Source organism: Pectinophora gossypiella, chromosome 18 (genome assembly GCF_024362695.1).
Source record: "Pectinophora gossypiella chromosome 18, ilPecGoss1.1, whole genome shotgun sequence".
NCBI lineage: Eukaryota > Metazoa > Arthropoda > Insecta > Lepidoptera > Gelechiidae > Pectinophora > Pectinophora gossypiella.
This window is the reverse complement of record NC_065421.1, coordinates 11,494,685-11,517,054: the sequence shown is the minus strand read 5'-3', so window position 1 is coordinate 11,517,054 and position 22,370 is coordinate 11,494,685. Positions and strand designations below refer to the sequence as shown.

At 40.0% G+C, this 22,370-nt stretch overlaps 1 protein-coding gene across 1 annotated transcript; it reads left to right on the top strand.

Moving 5' to 3' along the window:
- The first annotated feature begins 66 nt into the window (after positions 1 to 66).
- Positions 67 to 22,245, top strand: LOC126375111 (protein O-mannosyl-transferase 2). Its single transcript, XM_050021955.1, has 16 exons — positions 67 to 243; positions 726 to 806; positions 1,325 to 1,409; positions 2,083 to 2,187; positions 3,458 to 3,566; positions 4,099 to 4,187; positions 4,897 to 5,085; positions 8,530 to 8,636; positions 9,756 to 9,948; positions 10,596 to 10,796; positions 12,763 to 12,873; positions 18,854 to 18,983; positions 19,479 to 19,627; positions 20,095 to 20,251; positions 20,715 to 20,858; positions 21,403 to 22,245. Exons 1-16 carry the CDS (start codon positions 194 to 196, stop codon positions 21,618 to 21,620), a joined length of 2,118 nt encoding a protein of 705 aa, XP_049877912.1. The 5' UTR covers positions 67 to 193; the 3' UTR covers positions 21,621 to 22,245.
- The last annotated feature ends 125 nt before the right edge of the window (positions 22,246 to 22,370 follow it).

The window sequence follows — 22,370 nt, the reverse complement described above, 5'->3', positions numbered from 1 at the left end:
TGCATCTGTCAAATCTGGTCAAATCAAATCGCCTCGTTCGTCTTGTCATCTGTTTCCTGTCAAAGTGTCAAATTTTGTTGTGAAAGTCGGTCATTCGCTTTACCGTTATTAGTAGTATTTCATTATTTTGTGTATTTTATATATTAAAATGTTGTATTCATTTATTTTTTAATATTTAATTACTAAAATTATCATGTGTGCGATTAATGAAAAAGGTGGCACTTCGAAAACTAGCAACAAATTGTAAGTAAATAGCCTTCTAAACTTCTTTTTGTAAATTGTACATTATTTAAATACTTTATTAAATTTATAGACTTCCAGAAATAGTTATTTTTAGTATTCAAGTGAACAAAGTAGTGTTGTTTATTGTACTTCAGAAATTTGAGGGTGTGAACATTATGAGAGAAAGTTATTTAACTTATTAATTAACTTGTTAACTAATTATGTTAACAGATTAGTGTGGATTACATTTTAGTTGCTGTTTAGTGGGTATTGATTGAATCACATTCCTATTATAGAATATATAGAAATAAAAATATTAGAGAAAGCCACAGCAACAATACAATAACATCAAAATAATAAGTATAAAATATGGTTTATTTCTAATTTCCCAGTACACTTAGCAGCCTTTTGTTGTATCAAGGTACATTAAAAAAGTAAGAAGGGGTAAGGTATATTTTTTCTTGGACACCTAACATTAAATAATATAGTAATATATGTTCCAGATGGTGGGTCACATTTGGAGTGCTATGTGGAGCCACTTTCTTAACGAGATTCTACAAAGTTTTGGAACCTGACCATGTATGGTATGCATCATTATATTTGAATTATTATTGCTATAATATAAAATAAAACAACATAACATAAGCTTACAACTATATCCCAATTGAGGTAGTCAGAGGTACATCCATTGCAAGAGAAACTAAGTACCCACACCTCACCAAATTCCTATTAGACTAACGAAAAACCTCATAAAATATTTTTTGTTTTTAATAGTATTTTTATTTTGTTATTTTTATTTTTATATTTTTAAGTCAATAAATGTATAAATTAAACAAATAAAAATATTTATAAAGTTAGTTAAGTAAGTGTTAGTTTTTTATAAGTTACATTAAACGGAAAGGGTGTTTCAAAATGGAGAAGGCATATACCCAGCAGTAGGACGATGTGGGCTGATTGATAATTATCATAATGATGATAATTATACATATATTTCTATATTGATGTGGACTGATCGATGATAATGATGATAATTGTATCTTTCAATTTTTATATGTCAATATTAAGTTGGTACCTTATTCTATATTTCTTGATATGTTTTCAGTTGGGACGAAACTCATTTTGGCAAAATGGCGAGTTGGTATATCAACAGAACATTCTTCTTTGATGTGCATCCACCTCTGGGGAAGGTAAATAATTTTCTAAGGACATCTCCAATTTGGCTGCCGACCCTAGCAACAACCTTCGCCTAATATACTGCTTTCGTAATCCTATTATACTTCATCCAACTTAACATTCCCTTCTCAAACTTAGTCACATATTTTATGGTTTATAGATAGTTAATGTTTACACATTGCATAATAATATATGCAATATGATTCATTGATTGCAGTAAGTGGAATTGCGTGGCATACCCTAGACACTTCATACAAAACACCTCATTGTACACAGACACTACACATTGACGTTATCATACATGCGCAACTTTATGTGTGACATCTGATGCCAACCGATTGAATACTAAAGTAAGACCGAGGGGGAGGTTTTTTCGAGGGGAAATGTCTATCGCAAACCCGCGCCGCGCCGCGGGGGCAGCGAGAGAGTTATGTGGGACTTGCACTGAGTAAAACCCGCCGGTGTCCGTATTACCGCCAAGCTTGCGAAGCTGCGGGGACACTTTTGCTTTCCTCCGCGGCTTCGCGACTGTGGGTGAGGTAAACCTAGCCCAACCGCTGCTGAGGAGCGGAGAGTTGCCTTTCTATACGTAGTATTATTACTTATTCTATGCCCGTGGTTTCTGCCTTCAACGGGAAATAAACTTGATCTCATGTATATGTGTATGTATATATGTATGTATTGCAGATGCTGATCGCGCTATCAGGCAAGCTGACAGGCTACGATGGAACATTTCCGTTTGAGAAACCAGGGGACAAGTACGACGGCGCTAGATACGAAGGAATGAGAATTGTAAGACACTTCTTTTATAGCCGCGAAAGTTTACGAGGACGGATGTATGTTTGTTATTCTTGCACGCTAAAACTACTGAACTGATTTCGATAAAACTTCACAGTAATATAGCTTATACATCAGTTTATCACATAGGCTATAAATAGAATCCATTTCCACTGCACAAAAAAAAATGAAAAAGACTTCACACATATATCAACTCAGAATCATGGTCTGAATCATCCCCTAAAGTTTTCGTTACGGTGTCTCTAACATGTATATGTAACCATATGGCAACCTGGTGTAAGTGACATCGTAACGAATGCTGAGGGGGATGATTCAGCTCATAATTCTGAGTTAATATGAAGTGGAATTTTCCATCGCCAAAGTATTTTCAAAAAACGCAAAAAGCATCATGAGCTGAACCATCCCTCTCTTCTTCTTCCTCTATCGTGGGGAGTAAGATGATCCCGTAATTGTCCAAAGAGTAAGAATATCCGAGCTTCGGAAGACACGTTAAGCCGGTCCCGGTTACTACTTACTTGAGTAAGTAGTATATATACATCACTACTTACGCAATAGTAACCCTGATGAGGTTGGTATTGCCGGGATAGTTCCTGTGTGTGGCGGCCTTTTATAATAAACTTATTCTATTCTATTTTCTATTCATCATCACCAGCCCATTAACGTCCCCACTGCTGGAGCACGGGCCTTCCCTATGGATGGATAGGGAGATCGGGCCTTAAACCATCACGCGGGCCCAGTGCGGATTGATGGTTATTAACGACTGCTAATGCAGCCGGGAGCAACGGCTTAACGTGCCTTCCGACGCACGGAGGAGCTCGAGATGAAAGCTTTTTTTTGTGGTCACCCATCCTATGCCCGGCCTTTGCGAAAGTTGCTTTACTTCAACAATCGCAGACCGAGCGCGTTAACCGCTGCGCCACCGAGCTCCAATGTCAATCTACGGGACTGTACCCCATTAATAAATCAAATATAGGTACCTTATTGCATGAACTTAATTTTAACATTCAGACGTAATACATGGATACGGTACAACTGGGCGGCCTTATTGCTTCAAAGCAATTTCCCCCAATCAACCACTACCAGGAAATAACCGTTTGCTAGACTTGGATCCGAGATGGTGCAAGTAAAATAAAGTTAATAATACTTAATTTACTCAAAATCATGGTCTGAATCTTTACTTCAACAATCGCAGACCGAGCGCGTTAACCGCTGCGCCACCGAGCTCCTCAGCTCCTATTTTCTATTATGGTATGTTTATTTACAGTTTTGCACAACACTGGGCGCTCTAACCATCCCGTTGACGTTTCTCACAATATGGGAGATGACGAAATCGCTAGATTCGACTTTCATAGGCACAATGCTTTTACTATGTGGTAAGTATTTTTTGGAACTCCTTGGCTTCTGCCCGCTTAGGGACGGTACTGAAAAGTATCGGCGTCCGAAGGACGTAATATACGATCCCGACGACCCGATTACTCTAGCCATAGAGGCAGCCAATCAGCTCGCGACACCAAACACTTCAGGACCCCGATACCGACCCCGCCGACGTGGTCGACGATTTCCCTCATTCAGCGCTTATCGCTATCGACCCACTAGGGTTGATTAATTCTTTCAAATATTTTTCCTCTCAGACGACGCCCTGAGCCGAGGTTCGCGCCCAACTGGGCACCCTCAGGCCTGTTGTCTTAAACGTTGTACCGGGTGAGAGCCTTCAGCGCTCCCCATTTGTCCGGCCAAGTAGTTAATGCCATCTGCGGCAAATCTACAATAAGTCACGTCAAAAAAAAAATTGGCTTCTGCCTACGTCTACTGGAAATAAGCGTGATTTTAATGTATTTACGATTTTCCCAAATTTTTCCAGATTTTTTATCTACTGAATAACAGTAACCCTTTATTTTCTTTCAGATGTTGGGTTCTTAACCCTCAATAGATATATACTTCTGGATCCCATACTACTGTTCTTCATGAGCTGCTCCATTTATGGAGCTTTTAAGGTAAGTTTCTCCATTTGCATTTTGTTTGATTACACGAGCTTAAAAAATATTATTATTATGTATGTCATTTCCGTATCTCGGGCCTATGGAGTCCCGGACTTTTGGAAGGCGTGTGTGGGGCCGAAGCCAACACGTACTGGCTCCTTAAGACGATTTAATCTAAATGCAATGTGACACCAACCAGCGATTATCTCTGTATGCACTATGGGAGTGTACCCAAAGACAATCCCCGGTTCGTGTAGGACTATTGCAGATTATGGGAACAAAGGGAACTGGGCTATTGGGTTTGGGGTTAGTGGACCGAGATACTGGGGTAAGTGGGACTATGGCGCCTGCTCGACCAATGTTAATTACAAAGATACATGTATTATTACTCGGGACTTGGAGACTCGGGACTATGGAGTCTCGGACTTTTGGAAGGCGTGTGTGGAAGAGGCCCTTTAAACCATTTTAATCTAAAAGTCAAGTAAATGGTACGTGGTCAATCGCAGTCAAATCTTTTAACAAAAAAAAATGTATGTCTTGAATAAGGGATTACGTCGTCTTAACTTTTACACATACGTACACACATAAACTCTTGCCTATTTCCCACCGGGGTAAGCAGAGACTATGGAATTTCATTTGCTTCGATCCTGACATTCTTCTCACATACAAGCAAGCATGGGTACTATAAAACCATAATCGTTGCAGTATATATTTTCATGCACAGGTACGGAGTATAACAGACGAGGGCGTAGCGCCCTTCTCTCCGATCATGTTGTCATGGCAACTGTTCTTGGGAGCTTCCCTGGCTTGCACCATGTCCGTCAAGTTCGTCGGGCTGTTCGTCGTACTGTTCGTCGGACTCCGCACCGTGGCTGACTTGTGGAACGTGCTCGGAGACTTGAGCAAGCCTGTGGTATGTAAATGGTCATGAGTAGGATGATTATCTTCTTACAAAATGTCCAAAGACTTAATAAATTAGTAAAAAGAATAAAATAAATTTATTGCCAGTAACAGTTTACTTCCATGCTACTAGTAGTAACATGGAAAATGCTGCATCGTCAAGAGCGTAGCTCTTAAATTGATGATGATGAACAGTTTACATTTTTCTCTAAGAACTAATTGAGTATAAGATGTACGGGTAATATGCGGTGAAGGAAAACATCGTGAGGAAACCCACATTCCCGAGAAATGCATTTTGGAGGTATGTGACCGTGTGAATATATAATAAAATAAACAAAATACTACAAATACACTTCTCATCAAAAAAATCGAAACACTTCCGTTTTCATTGTTTCTGTCCGAATTTAACACAAAAAAGAATTCATACGATGAAAAAAAATACATAAATGTATAGCTGGCAGTTTGGCCATTACAGTAATAAGCGAAAATTCTAAATTCAAAATTAGAATTTCATTTGTTTATCTTATAAACGAAATGAATCACTGTTTTGAGACAAATGTGTGTTTAGGGTTGGAGTACATTTAGCGTTTAAAAACTAAGAATTGGCGCCTATCCTTAAACTTTTTGTTTTTTATTTCAATACTGTGACTTTGGGACGTCTGAAAAAAGGTTTTTTTTCTAAAACGTATGGATACTTCGCCCACAGAAGCCGCCCAAGTTGTGGCATTGCTGGATTCTGGCCTTAGTCAGCGTGTTGTGGCTGCAAGACTGCATCTAAGCCTGTCATCTGTTCATAGAGTCTATAAACGTTATCGGGAGACTGGTTTGTTCACGCGCCGTTCAGGATCTGGCAGGAATCGGGTCACTTCTGAGCGAGATGATCGATTTATTGTAACAACTTCTTTAAGAAATCGACGCCTTAACGCTTTTCAACTGCAGCAGCGGCTTCGTGTTGTACGAAGGGTGGCTGTAAGTGACTCTACAATTAGAAGAAGGTTGAAGGATCGTGGACTGGTACCGCATAAGCCAGCAAATGGGCCGAAATTAACTGCAGACCATCGAAGAGCGCGCCTTAACTTTGCACGTGAGCACCTAAATTGGTCATACCTACAGTGGAGCAAAGTTCTCTTTTCTGATGAGTGTAAAATTATGCTGTATGGTAAGGACGGAAGGAACAAGGTCTACAGAAGAGACGGAGAACGCTATGCACAATGCTGCATTGAAGAAAAGGTCAGCTATGGTGGCGGTTCGTGGACGGTTTGGGGAGGAATCAGCGCCGACGGTAAGACAGAGCTTGCTTTCGTGTCTGGGCCACGTCTGCCTGCACTAAACTGTCATCGGTACGTCAAAGAGTGTCTCGAGCCTCATGTGATGCCCTATGCACATTTTATTGGCAACGGCTTCATATTCATGCACGACAATGCTAGGGCTCACACCGCGGGCGTCGTACGAGATTATCTTAACGAAGTCGATATCTCTATTATGGAATGGCCAGCAAGAAGCCCGGACATGAATCCCATTGAACATCTGTGGGATGAATTAAAGAGACGAATTCGAGCAAGAGATCCTGCCCCAGAAACACTTAGCCAGCTGCAAGATGCAATCCAAGAGGAATGGGACAATATACCACAGCATGTGATCGTGACTCTCATCCGATCGATGAAGAACCGTATGGAAGCAGTAATTAGAGCTCGGGGATGGAATACAAGTTATTAAATAAACGTTTTTTAGCTTTTTTTTTCATTTACGTGTGTTGTTTTATCCATTTCCTTTATACTCCATACGGAATAAAAATGACTCATTTAACAAAAAACGAAACCTATGAAAAATTCATTTAAATTTAGAACATTAACATTAAGATTTGATAAGCTCATATTACTCACTATTAAACGACATTTAACATTTATTCCTAAATGTACACATTTTTCTGATAATCCTGACAAAACGTAAACTTGCAAGGTGTTTCGATTTTTTTGATGAGAAGTGTATATACAAAAAATTAGCATGAATGCAAACGTACTTTAACAACTTGGTAAAAAAATATTAATTATGATGAATGTGAGAATTACTATAAACAATTTACTAAAAACAATAATATTTTACCATTATACATATACCTATTAAGGAATCAAATTATAGGATATTAACTACACTCGCATGCACAACACGAGCACACTCCTGTCTAGTGGCTTCAAAACCGACCCCAAGACTTTCGTCGTAGGGCTAGACAGGAGGAATCTACCCTCATTGCCCGAGCACGCCCACACTTACACACACGTACACACACGCACGCACACACACACACACACACAGACACATACACACACACATACACACATTACACAAACATTCTTTAATTGCTTATTTGTAAAACGTAAAGGTAACAAAACTTTCTTACCTATTTACTACTGTTATAGAAGAGCGGGGTCTCCTGGTACAGGCATATTTTGCTTAAAAGGAGGCTCCAGTAACTAGTTTAAGAAAAACATGTAAGAAAAGAAAATAAATACTTTTTGACTTTTTTTTTACCTAACCTGTATTGGGCTGGTTTTCCCTTCGCGGGTTGGAAGGTCAGACTGGCAGTCGCTTCTGTGAAAAACCGGACCTGTCAAATCTTCAGGTTAGGTAAAGGGACACTGGAAAACGGGCTAAGGCTAGGGAGATGATAGGAGTACGAGCAAAAGAAAATGGCTCAGTTTGTTCTGTGATGTATTCAAAGAAAAACCCCAACCAACGGATTCTGGTGGCCCTAAAACATTAACCATTTTTCCAGCGGCGTTAGTAGTTACGTAAACATAAATAGCGTCAAACCTGTATCTGGTGATATAACCCTGATTCTGACTTAATATGAAGTGGAATTCCACTTGATATCATCTCAGAATCATGGTCTAAATCATCCCTCAAACTTTTCGTAATGGTGTCACTAACATGCTGTATGTACTCCCATTCTTCGCCTGGTGTGTAGTATGTATGTAGTAATGCGTGTCTATGTAGCTAGTAGATTGTACGGTCACGAGCATTAATATGTATACACTTTGGTACCATGTCACATTAACTTTTTTGACAAACTGAACTGTAAGTCTCACTAAATGTCAAATATGTTAGTGCGACAGACTATATTGCTCATGACTGTACTTAGGAGAGACGTCCCACTACGGGCATGACTGAAGTTGCGCCAAATGGGACGCCAGTAGTCTGGAGAGATCTTAAGCGGGTCTTTAGTCATTTCGGACCGCGAAGCGATTCGACGAAAAGAGCTCTTAGTCGATTTGCACCGCGGTCCAAAATTGACTCAAGTTCAAACCACATTTGACAGCACCTCATCGCAGTGCTTATACTTTTATCCTTTTCTGTTACTCAGAAGCGTAATTTGCTAGAACGAGAGAGAGCGATCGCACGCTATCGTATCATCGGCCAAATGACGATACTGAGTAAACACTAGAACCTTCTATTTCAGAGTTTAACTATGAAGCACTTGATCGGACGAAGCATAACTCTCATCATCTGGCCAACAATGCTCTATGTGTTTTTCTTCTGGATACATCTCACAGTGCTTAGTAAAAGGTAAGCGAATGCACAATTAAAAGTTACTTTTCCACCACAATTTGCTTTGAATTTATTTTTGCACCAAAATAATTTCTTTATTATCTTCTTATTTTAAAGAAGACCTTTTATTGCTAGTCACTTAGGCTTTTAACTAGGCTTAAAACCCTGGGGGGTTAAAATGGCCACATCAAAGCAATTCATCTTAGAAAGCAATATTGCTATTTGACATTTGTTTGCATTGCGCACTTACTTTTATATGCGCAAATGTCAAATTGCAATATTGCTTTCTTAGATGAATTGCTTCGATGTGGCCATTTTAACCCCCGAGGGTTTCATCTAAAAGCAATTCATCTAAAAAGCAGTATTGCAATTTGACACTTATGCATAAAAACCTACGATTGCGAACTTAGTTTTATATGCGCAAATGTAATTGTAATGTTGTCTCGGACGTATATACGCGTTAGGCAGCACACGGAAGAAATGAGATTTTTGTATGAAGTGTTCAGTGTACGGTGTAGTGCAAGTCACGTCAAAAGTGGACAGCAAATGGTAAACCTCTACTGAGTTGTTTTATATATGATGGTAGACCGACCCTCCTTTAATTACTCTATCGTCTGACACAAAGGCTCAGCCTAGTTTAGAAAGCAGTTACTTACTTTGTACCTTATTTCTAATGCTAAATGCATTCAATTATGCACTTATTACACACAACATAAACAGCCTATATACGTCCCAATGCTGGGCACAGGCCTCCCCTCAATCAACCGGAGGGGGTATGGAGGATACTTCACTACGCTGCTGCACGGCCAAAGGCTTAACGTGCCCTGCGAAGCATGAAATCACTTTTTACACAATAAATAAATATTCCACTGCTGAGCAAAGGGCTCCCCTTCCTCTTTCCATTGTTATCGGTCCTATGGGCACTCCGGCCGGTCCCTCCGGCAAGCGTTCAAGTCGTTGTACCATCTCTTTCGAGATCTACCACGACGCCTATACCCGTCATTTTTGACGTTTAGAAAAAGTACCCGATTTGACTAGTTGGAAAGTAGTCAAATAATACATTTTATTTTTGTCTAGTAATACGTTTTATTTTAAATATCATAGACCAAATAAACTACATTTTGTCTTCATAACCAGCGGCAACGGAGACGGCTTCTACTCGTCGGGTTTCCAAGCTCGTCTTGAAGGCAACAGCCTCCACAACGCGAGTGCGCCCCGCGTGGTCGCGTACGGAGCGCTCATATCACTCAAGAACCACCGCACTGGGGGCGGGTACCTGCACTCGCACCACCATCTCTACCCCCAGGGGGTGGGAGCACGCCAGCAGCAGGTGAGATGGAAAATCCCACTTGATATCAACTTGGAATAATGAGCTGAATCATACCTCTGAGCATTCGTTACGATGTCACTTACACCCCGTACAAGTACGTACGTACAGGTAGCCATACAAGCGTGTGCCCGCGATCTACACGAGCTCATTCCACCATCCTCCTTTTATCTTCGGACTTCCAGACGTACGGCCGGGTGCCATCCCTATTTGGTGGATATCCCAACTATTCGCACAAAGCGCTTCGCATCGTCTTTCATCATGGGCATTGCTAGGGAGTGGAATTCTCTGCCGTCTTCTGTATTTCCGAAAGCATATAACCCGGGTGCTTTCAAGGCCAGAGTGACCAGACACCTTCTGGGCGAGCTCGTTCCATCTTAGGCCTCGTCAGTGCGCTCGGGCAAGTCTGAGGCCAAGAGCAAACCCATCAAAGGTAACAAAAAAATACAAGTACGTATAGGTGTTAGTGAAACTCACTATTTCCTCTCGGAAAATTCACGAAATGAATTGTATTTTTTTATTATTGTGAATTCCATACTTTTGCGACGGAAAATTCCACTTGATATCAACTCAGAATTATGGGCTCAATCATCCCTCAAAGTTTTCGTCATAATGTCACTAACACCCTGTATACATTTTCTTCCTAACAGATAACAACGTACACGCACAAAGACGACAACAACAGATGGCTGATCAAGCCGTTCGACCGGGAGAGCGTGGCCGGGACCGTGGTGGTGCGCAGCGGCGACCTCGTGCGCCTCACGCACGCGCCCACTGGTCGCAACCTGCACACGCACAGGGAGAGGGCGCCGCTCACTCACAAGTTCATGCAAGTCACTGGCTATGGGGAGGTCAGTCATCATCACAAAATTAAGAACCACGCTCTTTTCGGTGCAGCATTCTCCAATCTTGTCTATCAAAGGCCAATTCCTTCACTTCCTCATAAGACACGACGTTCACCATCTCTTTAATTTGTTCTTCTCTTAACTTAATTAGCTCATCTTGGTCTTTCCCTTCCTCTCTTTCCTTCTAAAAGGTAGTTTAAAGAAAGAAAATACTTATTATCAGACGACGCAGCTACAATACAATATATACAGGATGTTAGTGACATCGTAACGTATACTGAGGGGGATGACCCAGCTCATGATTCTGAGTTAAATAAGGCCAATTCATTCACTTTCTTAACGGCCTCTGTGGTCCAGTGGTTGAGCGTTGGACTCACGGGTTCGAATCCCGGTGGGGACATATATCACAAAATTCACTTTGTGATCCCTAGTTTGGTTAGGACATTACAGGCTGATCACCTGATTGTCCGAAAGTAAGATGATCCGTGCTTCGGAAGGCACGTTAAGCCGTTGGTCCCGGTTACTACTTACTGATGTAAGTAAGTAGTCGTTACATGAGCCATGTCAGGGGCCTTTGGCGGCTCAATAGTAACCCTGACACCAGGGTTGATGACGCTAGTATTCCACCTCACAACCCACACGATAAGAAGATTCACTTCCTTATAAGACACGACGTTCGCCTTCTCTTTAATCCGTTTCATGTAAGCTCTTCTTGGTCTTCCCCTTCCTCTCTTCTCTTGTAGCTTTCCTTCTATATTTAATAAATTCGTCGTGTCTTATTATGTGTCCAATCATCTTGCCTCTTCTGTCCTCAATAACTCTCAACATTTGTCTCTTATCCCTTACTCTTACTAGCACTTCCTACATAGGCTTCATTGTACGGTCACGAGTACTAATATGTATACACTTTGAAACTTTGTCACATTAAATTTTTTGACAAATTGATAGTGCGACAGGGTTCTAAAGTGGGTACATGATATTATTGCTCATGACTGTACACATTAACAAAAACGAAACAGAAAAAGACAAAATGTTACAATAGGTGTTTATCTCTAAAGGAAACCTCTTCCAGCCAACCCACATGGTGTGAGTGGTGACTTTAAAGAAATAAGTATTGTCACTTGTAAAGGGCCTTTTCTATTCGAGTTTAGTTTACGTTTGTTTATACATATTTGTTGCATTCCAAAACTTTAAGTTTGTAAATTGATCTGTTACTGTTTTGGTTTTTATTTGTCGGTTTATACGACACTCTGAATAACTCAGAATGTGTTTTGCATATCTTTCAATACACCACAAGGATGTTAAATAATAAATAACAACAACCTTTATATACTTACCTTCCTTTCATTGAGAGATCCAGATGTCCTAGGTTCGAATCCCAGTGGGGACGTAATCACAAAAAAACACTTTGTTATCCCTAGTTTGGTTAGGTCATTGCAGCTTGGTCATCTGATTATCTAAAAGTAACGTGATTTACCTATTGAAAATTCACATTCTGATAAGTTTCGGAGGTATATGACCTAACTATATTGGGCTGGTTTTTCCTTCGGCTGGAAGGTCATATAGGCAGTCGCTTCTGTAAAAAACGGGACCTGTCAAATCATCAGGTTAGGAAAACGGACCCTCTGACAAAAGGGATAACGCTACATCATCATCATCAGCCCATTAACGTCTCCACTGCTGGGGCACGGGCCTTCCCTATGGATGGATAGGGAGATCGGGCCTTAAACCATCACGCGGGCCTAGTGCGGATTGACGGTTATTAACGACTGCTAATGCAGCTGGGACCAACGGCTTAAAGTGCCTTCCGAAGCACGGATGAGATCGAGATGAAAACTTTTTTTTGTGGTCACCCATCCTATGACCGGCCTTTGCGAAAGTTGCTTAACTTCAACAATCGCAGACCGAGAGCGTTAACCGCTGCGCCACCGAGCTCCTCTACAACGCTACATAGACATATGCTTTGTTCCAGGACGGCATTGGTGATGCGAATGACGTGTGGAAGATAATGATATCTGGTGCCAAGGACGGGGAAGAAGTTCAGACTGTTAGAAGCAAACTGATGTTGGTGCACTACTTACAGGTTTGTATCAGTCAGAAAACGGCAGAGAATTCCACTCCTTAGCAGTGTGCATAATGAAGGACGACGTGAAGCGCTTTGTGCGAATAGTTCGGATATTGATCAAATAGGGATGGAACCCGGCCGTACGTCTGAAAGTCGGAATATAAAAGGGGGATGCTGGAATGAGCTTGTATAGATCACGGCCACACTCCCCAAAGTGCAGTCTGTAGAAAAGCGACATACTGGCGACTAGAATTGACATACAAGGCATCTGAATCGTATTGCTCTAATGCGCAGCCAATGCCTTGGGCAACCTCAGGCCTGTTGTCTTAAATGTTGTACCAGGAGAGCCCTCAGTACTCCCCATTGCGGCAAATGTACAATAATTCACGTGAAATATTTTATATAAGTCTCTGCTAGATTTTTTTTTGACAGATTGTATATCTAATATAGATTATAAACTATTAAATGAGGTTTTAAATAGGTTTCCATTCTTCTTCTTCTTATCGTGTGGGTTGTGATGTGGAATACCAACCTCATCAACCCTGGCGTCACGGTTATTACTGAGCCACCAAAGGTCTCATGACATGACATGACATGGCTCATGTAACGACTATATACATCAGTACGTTGTAACCGGGACCAACGGCTTAACGTGCCTCCCAATGCACGGATCATCTTTCTTTCGGACAATTAGGTGATCAGCCTGTAACGTCCTAACCAAACTAGGGATCACAAAGTGATTTTTGTGATATGTCCCCACCTGGATTCGAATCCGGGGCCTCCGGATCGTGAGCCTAACGCTCTAACCACTAGACCACGGAGGCTGGCCTTTGTATTAGTGATACTAATTGTATGTGTGTAAATCAAACACGGAGTTGGTTGATTACTGACTTTATTATCGAGGGTACCTCTCATGCATCCTTTATACAACTACCTTACATCTTCCTCCTTTTTAAAATAAATTAAAATATTAATTTTCAATATTTGAATTGAGTTAATAAACAATTAATACAACATTAGGTACCTAGTATAACATAACTTCATTATAATGTAACATTATTTTTGTAAGTATTATTCTTATTATCTTTTAACAAAGTAACGTAGTAAGTAACTAATTGTAATTATACATAAAACTGTATTCATTTTATGTTGTGGCTTCGTATCCCCATCTAATCGGTGGTCTCACTGTCCTGCCAGACAAGGTTACATAAAGATTATTTTCTTGATTTGATTTTGAAGATGTAGAACATTTTATATCATCATATTTATAGCTATAATGAGTCGTGTTCTGTCTGGTTGGAGAATCTTTGATTATATGTTTTCTGTTCCTGACTATAGTACTTCCCGAGACTAATTGTATTTGGTATGATCTATTTCTTAATATTTTTATGACTGTTCCAGAAGTCCACTGCCTCCGTGCAAGATCTAAAACTTTGACCTTCTGTCCTACATGTAATTTTTCTAAATCTTTTGCATTTCTATCATAGTAATATTTTTGTATTTGTTGTCTTTCTATTAATTTATTTTTAACGTCTTTTTGTATTTTAGGCTTTAATAAATTATGTGACATTGGTAAAATAGTTCTAAATTTACGGCTTTGTAAAATTTCCGCTGGAGAAGCTAGTTTGTCACTTATCGGTGTGTTCAAAAATTCTAATAAACCTAAACGATAATCTGTTTTATCCTCATTAGACTTTTTTATAATTTTCTTAATAGTTTGAACTGTGCGCTCAATTTGTCCATTCGACTGAGCATAGCGCGGTGAAGATGTTATGTGTTTAAAGTTCCATTCCGACGAAAACTCTTTAAATTTATCTGATGTAAACTGTGGTCCTCCATCTGACATTACCACATTTGGTATTCCTTGCCTCATAAAAATATTTTTTAGACAATTAATTATAGCGGTCGATGTTGTTAAATTTAACTTTTCAATTTCTATAAATTTGCTATAGTAATCAATTAATAACAAAAAATGTTCGTCTTTCATTTGAAACAGATCTATACCTACTTTTGCCCAAGGTCTCTCTGGCACCTCATGTGGCTGTAACGTTTCTTTTTGATTGTTTTTTCTGTACATAAGACAAGTGTTACAATTGGATATTAAGTTTTGTAAATCATTATTAATACCTGGCCAAAATAAAGTTTCCCTTGCCCTTAGTTTACATTTTTCAACGCCCATATGCCCTATATGTATTTTATTTAACATTTCTTTCCTCATTTGTTTGGGGATTATTAATCTATCCCCTTTCCATAACAATCCATACACATAAGTAATTTCTTCTTTAAAATTCCAATATGGTTTAATTATATCTTCCACGCCATTTCTCTCATTCGGCCAACCTCTCCTCACATATTTTCTGACACATTGTAACTCATTGTCACTTTCCGTATGTTTTTGTAATCTTGCGAATTGTATATCGTCAATGTACTGCGAGGCGGGTGTCGCGGAGTCGCGCGTCACTGCACACACTTCGTGATGCCATGAGTCATCCTCGCCGCTCGCATTCGACTGCTCATACGCACGAGATAACGCATCCGCTATATATAAGTATCTACCTGCTTTGTATACTAGCTTGAACGTATAACGCTGTAATCGTATTAACATGCGTTGTAGACGTGCCGGCGAATCAACAATAGATTTTTTAATGATTGATATTAATGGTTTGTGATCGGTTTAAATTGTGATATCCGTCCTTCCATATATATAAGCATTAAACCTTTCACACGCAAATACACATGCATATAATTCCTTCTCAATTTGTGCATATCTTTGTTCAGCTTTAGTTAATGATTTGGACGCGTAACAAACTGGCATTCCATTTTGCATTAAACATGCACCTAACCCACTTTTACTTGCATCGACTGATATAATGATAGGTGTTTTTAAATTATAATATTGCAGTACTGGGTTTTTTGTTAGACATTTTTTTATGTCTGCGAAATATTTATCATGTCTCTCCGTCCATTGCCATTCATTTTCTTTTTTTAATAGTTCTCTGAATGGCAACGTTTTATCTGACAAATTAGGTATAAAAGAACCAACATAAGTAATTAATCCCAACAACCTTTCTACATCTTTTTTATTTTGTGGTGTAGGCATATTTGTTATTGCGGATATGTGCGATTCATCTGGACTTATTCCGTTTTTTGTGATCTTGTGGCCTAAATATTTTATTTCATCCAAACTAAACTTACACTTCTGTTTATTTAATTTTAAGTTAATTTCTCGACATCTTTCCAACACCTTTCGCAATCGCTCATCATGCTCCTCTTTTGTTCTTCCATAAATTAACAGATCGTCTATATACATGCACACACCTTCCATATCATCAAAACTTTCACACATCTTTTTATGAAACACTTCAGACGCGGAGCATATCCCAAAAGGCATTCTTAAAAATTTATAGCGACCAAATGGAGTGTTAAATGTGCAATAATCACTACTCGTCTCATCTAATCTGACATTCCAAAAGCCTGATGCTGCATCAAGTGTGCTAAACCACTGTGCACCTGAAAGTTTAGATACTATTTCATCCAATGTCGGCAATCTAAAATACTCCCGTTTAATAACATCATTTAACTCTTGTGGGTCTAAACATATTCTAAACGTACCATCTGGTTTTCTAACTACAACAATACTATTTACCCAGTCTGATGGACCCGTTACCTTTTTTATAATTTCCTGCGCCTCCAATTTATCCAATGTCTTTTTAACGTCATCTTTAATAGCAAATGGCATTTTTCTTGGAGCGTGTACAACTGGAACAGCATTATCCTTTAAGTGTATCGTATGCTTACCTGGTAAACAGCCAATCCCCTGAAACACATCATCATATTTTTTTATTAACTCTGGTATACCTTGATTGCTTGTTGAGTGTACCGACATAACACGTCTCACTATATCCAACTCTGTACAAGAATGTCTACCTAAAATTGGGACAGATTTCATATCTACAACCTTAAATTCAAGAATATAAAATTCATTTTTATAGTTTACTCGTAAATTAATTTTTCCGACTACGTTTAAATAATGTCCAGTGTAGCCATTTAATTTTGTTTTCGTTTCTAATAACTCCGTTTGAGACAAACCTATCTGTGATAAATAATCTAATGGCAGGACATTCACATCTGCACCTGTGTCAATTTTGAATTTTATTTTACGCTCATTAATTTCTAACAATACATTCCAATCACTTAACTCCGTATGTTGTACTGAATTTATTACCTGTTCTTCCGATTCCTCAATTTGATACACACCGCACACCCTGGCGAAATGATTCATTTTGCTACATCTCATACATGTTTTTCCATACGCTGGGCATTCGTGTTTTCTGTGTACACCTCCACAATGGCCACACTGCGTCACGTATGCGGTGTGTCGAGCGCGCGTGGAGGGCGCGCGTGGCCCCGGCCAGCGCGCAGTGTGGTATGGTGGCGCATGCGACGGGCCGGCAACAGCGGCGGCTGCAGGCTGCGCGCGCTCTCCGCGCCCGGCGGCAGCTCCTCTGCCGCGCCCCCCGCGCCACGAGCTACGTCGTCCTCTTGTAATCATCGCGCCCCGGCGAATCATAAAGATTTGATCTTTTTCTTCATCATAATTCTGCTCACTATTTATATTATTCACTTCCGACTTGTAGTCCATCTTAATACTCTCTGAATAAGCCCTCGATACAATTGCTGCTTGACAAATTTCTAATGCTTTTCTCAAATTTAAATTGTCTTCTCTCAGCAATCTTTCACAAATCGCCGCATCCGTAACTCCACAGACCAACCTGTCTTTAATTAATTCTTCCCGTAATGCACCAAATTCACACGTTAATGATAATTTTCTCAACTCAAACACGTATTGTTCAATAGTTTCGTTTTCTTTCTGCTGCCGTTTAAAAAATCTATGTCGTTCTACCGTAACATTTTTCTTTCTTTGAAAATATTCATCCAATCTTGTTATCACTTGTTCAGGCGTTGTACATTTAGGAAACTGATCTAATATTTCACAACACTGTCCTCCTACTATATGTAATAGTATATTCAGTTGTATTTCCGCTGGTTTTTTATTTATTTCACACGCTTTGACGTAAATATCGTAGCTTCGTTTCCATTTGGACCAACATTCACTCAATGCACCTGTCGATAAATCCAACGCATTTTCGTCAAAATAAAATGCTTTCGGCGGTGATAACACACTATCCATTGTGACACAACACTATTTATTGTAATTATTTTATTATGTTCGTATTTTATGTTAATTTTCCGGCTGCGCCATGTATGTGTGTAAATCAAACACGGAGTTGGTTGATTACTGACTTTATTATCGAGGGTACCTCTCATGCATCCTTTATACAACTACCTTATTGGAGTACAGTCATGAGCAATATAATGTACCCACTTTAGGACTCTGTCGCACTAACATATTTGACATTTAGTGAGACTTACAGTTCAATTTGTCAAAGAAGTTAATGTGACATGGTACCAAAGTGTAGACATATAGAAAGCTCGTGACCGTACTCTTCCGTAGAGCCTTTCAGGTATCTCGAATCATTGGTCTCAAAACGACGGCTGCTGTATGGTTCCGAGTGTTGGGCAACAAAGGAGACGAATGAAAGAAGAGTACACGTAACAGAGATGCGAAAGTTAAGATGGATATGTGGTGTGACCAGAATGGACAAGATTAGAAATGAACAGGGTGTTAGTGACATCTTAGCGAATATTGAGACCATGATTCAGACCATGATTCTGAGTTAATATCTATTAAATATATTAATTTTACATTTAACTTGTTCTTGTTGTACCATCTCGGATTCAAGTCTAGCAAACGGTTATTTCCTGGTAGTGGTTGCTCGGGGGAAATTGCTTTAAAGCAATAAGGCCGCCCAGTTGCACCATATCCATGTCTGTATGTTAAAAAAAGTTCATGCGATAAGGTAGGTACCTATATTTGATTTGATAGATCTCTACCTCCTCGACCGTACATTACCGCGTCTCGTAATAATGTTGTCAGGCCTGCGCGTTGACGACGACTGGTAAGCAGCTGCCCAAGTGGGGCTATGAGCAGCAGGAAGTGGCCTGCAACCCCAACCTGCGAGACAAGAACGCCCTCTGGAACGTCGAGGATAACATCTACGATGACTGTAAGTTGTGATAGTTTTTAATACACTATTAGCGGCCGCCCGCGATTTCGTACGCGGACTTTGATACAAACTTCCAACCCCTGTTTTACCCCCTTATGGGTGGATTTTCGTAAAATCCGTCCTAAGCTGATGATGAGATGTCTACACCCTATAAGGAACATACCTGCCAAATTTCAAGTTTGTAGATGTTATAGTTTCTGAGATTTCGTGATTAATCAGTGAGGGGTATTTTGCTTTATAGAAGAATTGTTTATCATAACAAGTAGGTACAAATATTGGATGTGTAATTCTGGTGTTAATACATTTAACTGATAACAGAATTCCACCAACTTGAATACGTTTGAACAGCGTTGTATGTGTGTGAGCGTGCATTGCGTGTGTCTGTGCGTGCGCGTGCGTGCGCGTGCTTGCGTGCGTGCATGCATGTGCGTGCGAGCGCATGCGGGCGTGTGTGAGTATTTAGTATTACTTTAACAATATCTTCAAAATTTTCAGTACCAAAGATGAGCTTTGAGGCTTACGCGTCGGGGTTCATCGAGCGGTTCCTGGAGTCGCACGCGGTCATGTTCCAGGGCAACGCGGGGCTCAAGCCCAAGGAGGGGGAGGTCACCTCGCAGCCCTGGCAGTGGCCCATCAACTATAGGGTAAGTCAATCTGCAGACCCATACATACAGGGTATTGGTGGCACCGTACCGAATACTGAGGGGAATGATTCAGCTCATGATTCTGAGTTAGTATCAAGAGGAATTTTAAGTCTCAAAAGTTTGGAACTGAAAATAATTAAAAACAAACACTAACATTTTCACGAGTTTTCCGACAGGAAATTCCACTTGATATAAACTCAGAATCATGGTCTGAATCATCCCCTTGGTATTTGCTACGAAGTGACTAACGCCTTGTATAAAATTGGAGAAATCAAACCCAAGCTAACGGGAAGAAGAATATAATGACACCAAAAAAAAAATACAAAATTATAAAAAACATAAACAAAAACAACAATTACCAAATTCAGGTCGCTTTGCGAACATGCGACCTGATTTTGTGTGCCTACACCTTTAGGGATACAGGCGTGATGTTGATATGTTGTGAACGAATGTTACTTCTTCCACAGGGCCAATTCTTCTCAGGCAGTGCGCACAGGATATACCTGCTGGGTAACCCGGTGGTCTGGTGGGGCAACCTGGCGTTCCTTGTGGTCTTCTTCGTGATATACGTCGTCAACGCTGTCCGGGAGAAGCGGGCGGAGGCATTCGGGAATCCCATTGAAGGTAAAAAAAATTGAAAGAGAAAGAAAGAAGAAAGAAAGAAAAAATATTTATTCGACATACTTATTGTTTTAACATATTAACACAAAATGATACAATTATGAATGTATGCCGGGTTCAATACGTAGTCTTATATTTTTTCAATACGTAGGTTCGATTCCCGGTGAGGACATTGTCGTTGTTTGGTAAGGACTTTGCAGGCTTTAATGACCTGGTCGTGCGAAAAAGTAAGATGATTCCGTGCTTCGGAGAGCACGTTAAGACGGCTTAACCCGTCTGTTAGCCGTAAAAAGACCTCCACCAACCCGAAGTGGAGCAGCGTGGTGGAGTATGCTCCATACCCCCTCCGGTTGATTGAGGGGAGGCCTGTGTCCAGTGGGACGTGTATAGGCTGTTTATGTTATGTGTATATTAGTGGCTGTTTTGATCCTAATTCCCTGGTTATGAATAGGTTCTATTTTCTCAGGAGGTGAAGACCGTGCCCTCCTGAACGCGGCCGGATGGAGCTTCACCGGCTGGGCGCTGCACTACGTCCCGTTCTGGGCGATGGGCCGCGTCCTCTACTTCCACCACTACTTTCCTGCGCTGCAGTTCAGCTCTATGCTCACTGGTAAGCTGCACCATCAACCCTTTTGTCAAAAACGAGAGTCGATTGGTCTAGTCATGAATTAAAAATAGGTCTATGGGTTTGGTATTTGGTAGACAGAGAGAGACTCGAGTCTTTTGAAATGTGGTATTGGAGGAGGATGGAAAGAATAAGTTGGACAGAAAGACAAGAGCGTGGCTCTTAAATTGATAATGATGATGGGTTTGGTATAAAACTAATATGCAAAACTCATAATAACGGGTCTTACCGCGTTTAAAAAACTTGGGGGCCACATAATGGACCCCCAGGAAGTCATGGAGCTTTCTCCCAAAAAGACGTTGGATCTATTCGAACGGATCGGTCTAGAGGAGGATATTTAAATGTACGGATTTAAGGTCACAATAGATCTGTCAAGGTCGCAGTGACCTCGCGGGCTGCATTCGGTCCGGCCCTCACAACTTTCAAATAATAATAAAATTTTTGTTGTGTTAAGTTCTGTGCATTTGATTTATGTTCCTATACTATGATGGCTATAAACACTATAACACCGCATTTTTCTTATTTTCAGGTATCCTAACAGAATACCTACTGCGCAGTATAAGAAGATATTTGTCCCCGGAACTGGGGCGCACGGTATACCAATGTGTGATGGGTGTCGTAATCTCCACTACTGTATATAGCTTCTATCTGTTCTCTCCACTAGCGTACGGCATGAGCGGGCCTTTAGCCCACGAGCCTAACTCCACTATGACTGGCTTGAAGTGGCTCGAGTCTTGGGAGTTTTAAGCCATTTTAATCACTTTTTACTGAGCCACTGTGGTTCTGGGGCACTGCGGATTTCTTCTCAAACGAGGGGCGCCGGTTCGATCCCGGTACCGGACTTGCACCAATGAGTTATTATATTTTCTTTAAGTGCAGTTTTCACTAACACAATTGGTTCGACCATTATAGACGGCGATACGGCTCACCACCTATCATGTTGGTCTAACAGAAAGCTTGGTGAGGTGTGGTTACTTATTTCATCTTGCGATTAATGTACATCTGACTACCCCAATTGGGATATAGTCGTGAGCTTGTGTGTGTGTGTGTGTGTGAATCACAAGAATGTTATGTTATGAATATAAATGAATAAAGCAAAATGAAAGACTTAATACTTGCGAAGATCTTGTTACGAGAACTAGTGTCATACGTAAAATTTATCTGAATTTTAAATTAAAAAGAAGTATTGTAATAAATCGATTCCACATATTATTTATAATATTTATTAATTCTCAATTAAATTAGTGTAAGTCTCAAAATCTGTTAATAATACTCATATTTTTATTTTAGTTATAAGTTTAAAAAATCCGTCCAATAATAAATATATTTTAATATATTTTTTGTCAATTAATTATACAATTTTATTCTTATATTCTTGACTTTTATTTACATTCTAAATTATACTTAGGTTAGTTTAGTTAGTTTAGTTTAGGTTAGTTTACTTATATCCCACTGTTGGAAATGGGCACAAGCTTACCCTCAATCAAGCAGAGGGTT

What these genes read in the sequence shown, in the direction of transcription:
- LOC126375111 (XM_050021955.1), top strand. Translation starts at nt 194, where the DNA reads ATGTGTGCGATTAATGAAAAAGGTGGCACTTCGAAAACTAGCAACAAA. An exon ending in TCGAAAACTAGCAACAAATT is followed by an intron (nt 244 to 725) that starts GTAAGTAAATAG and finishes TATATGTTCCAG; the next exon opens with ATGGTGGGTCACATTTGGAG. An exon ending in GGATAACATCTACGATGACT is followed by an intron (nt 18,984 to 19,478) that starts GTAAGTTGTGAT and finishes CAAAATTTTCAG; the next exon opens with TACCAAAGATGAGCTTTGAG.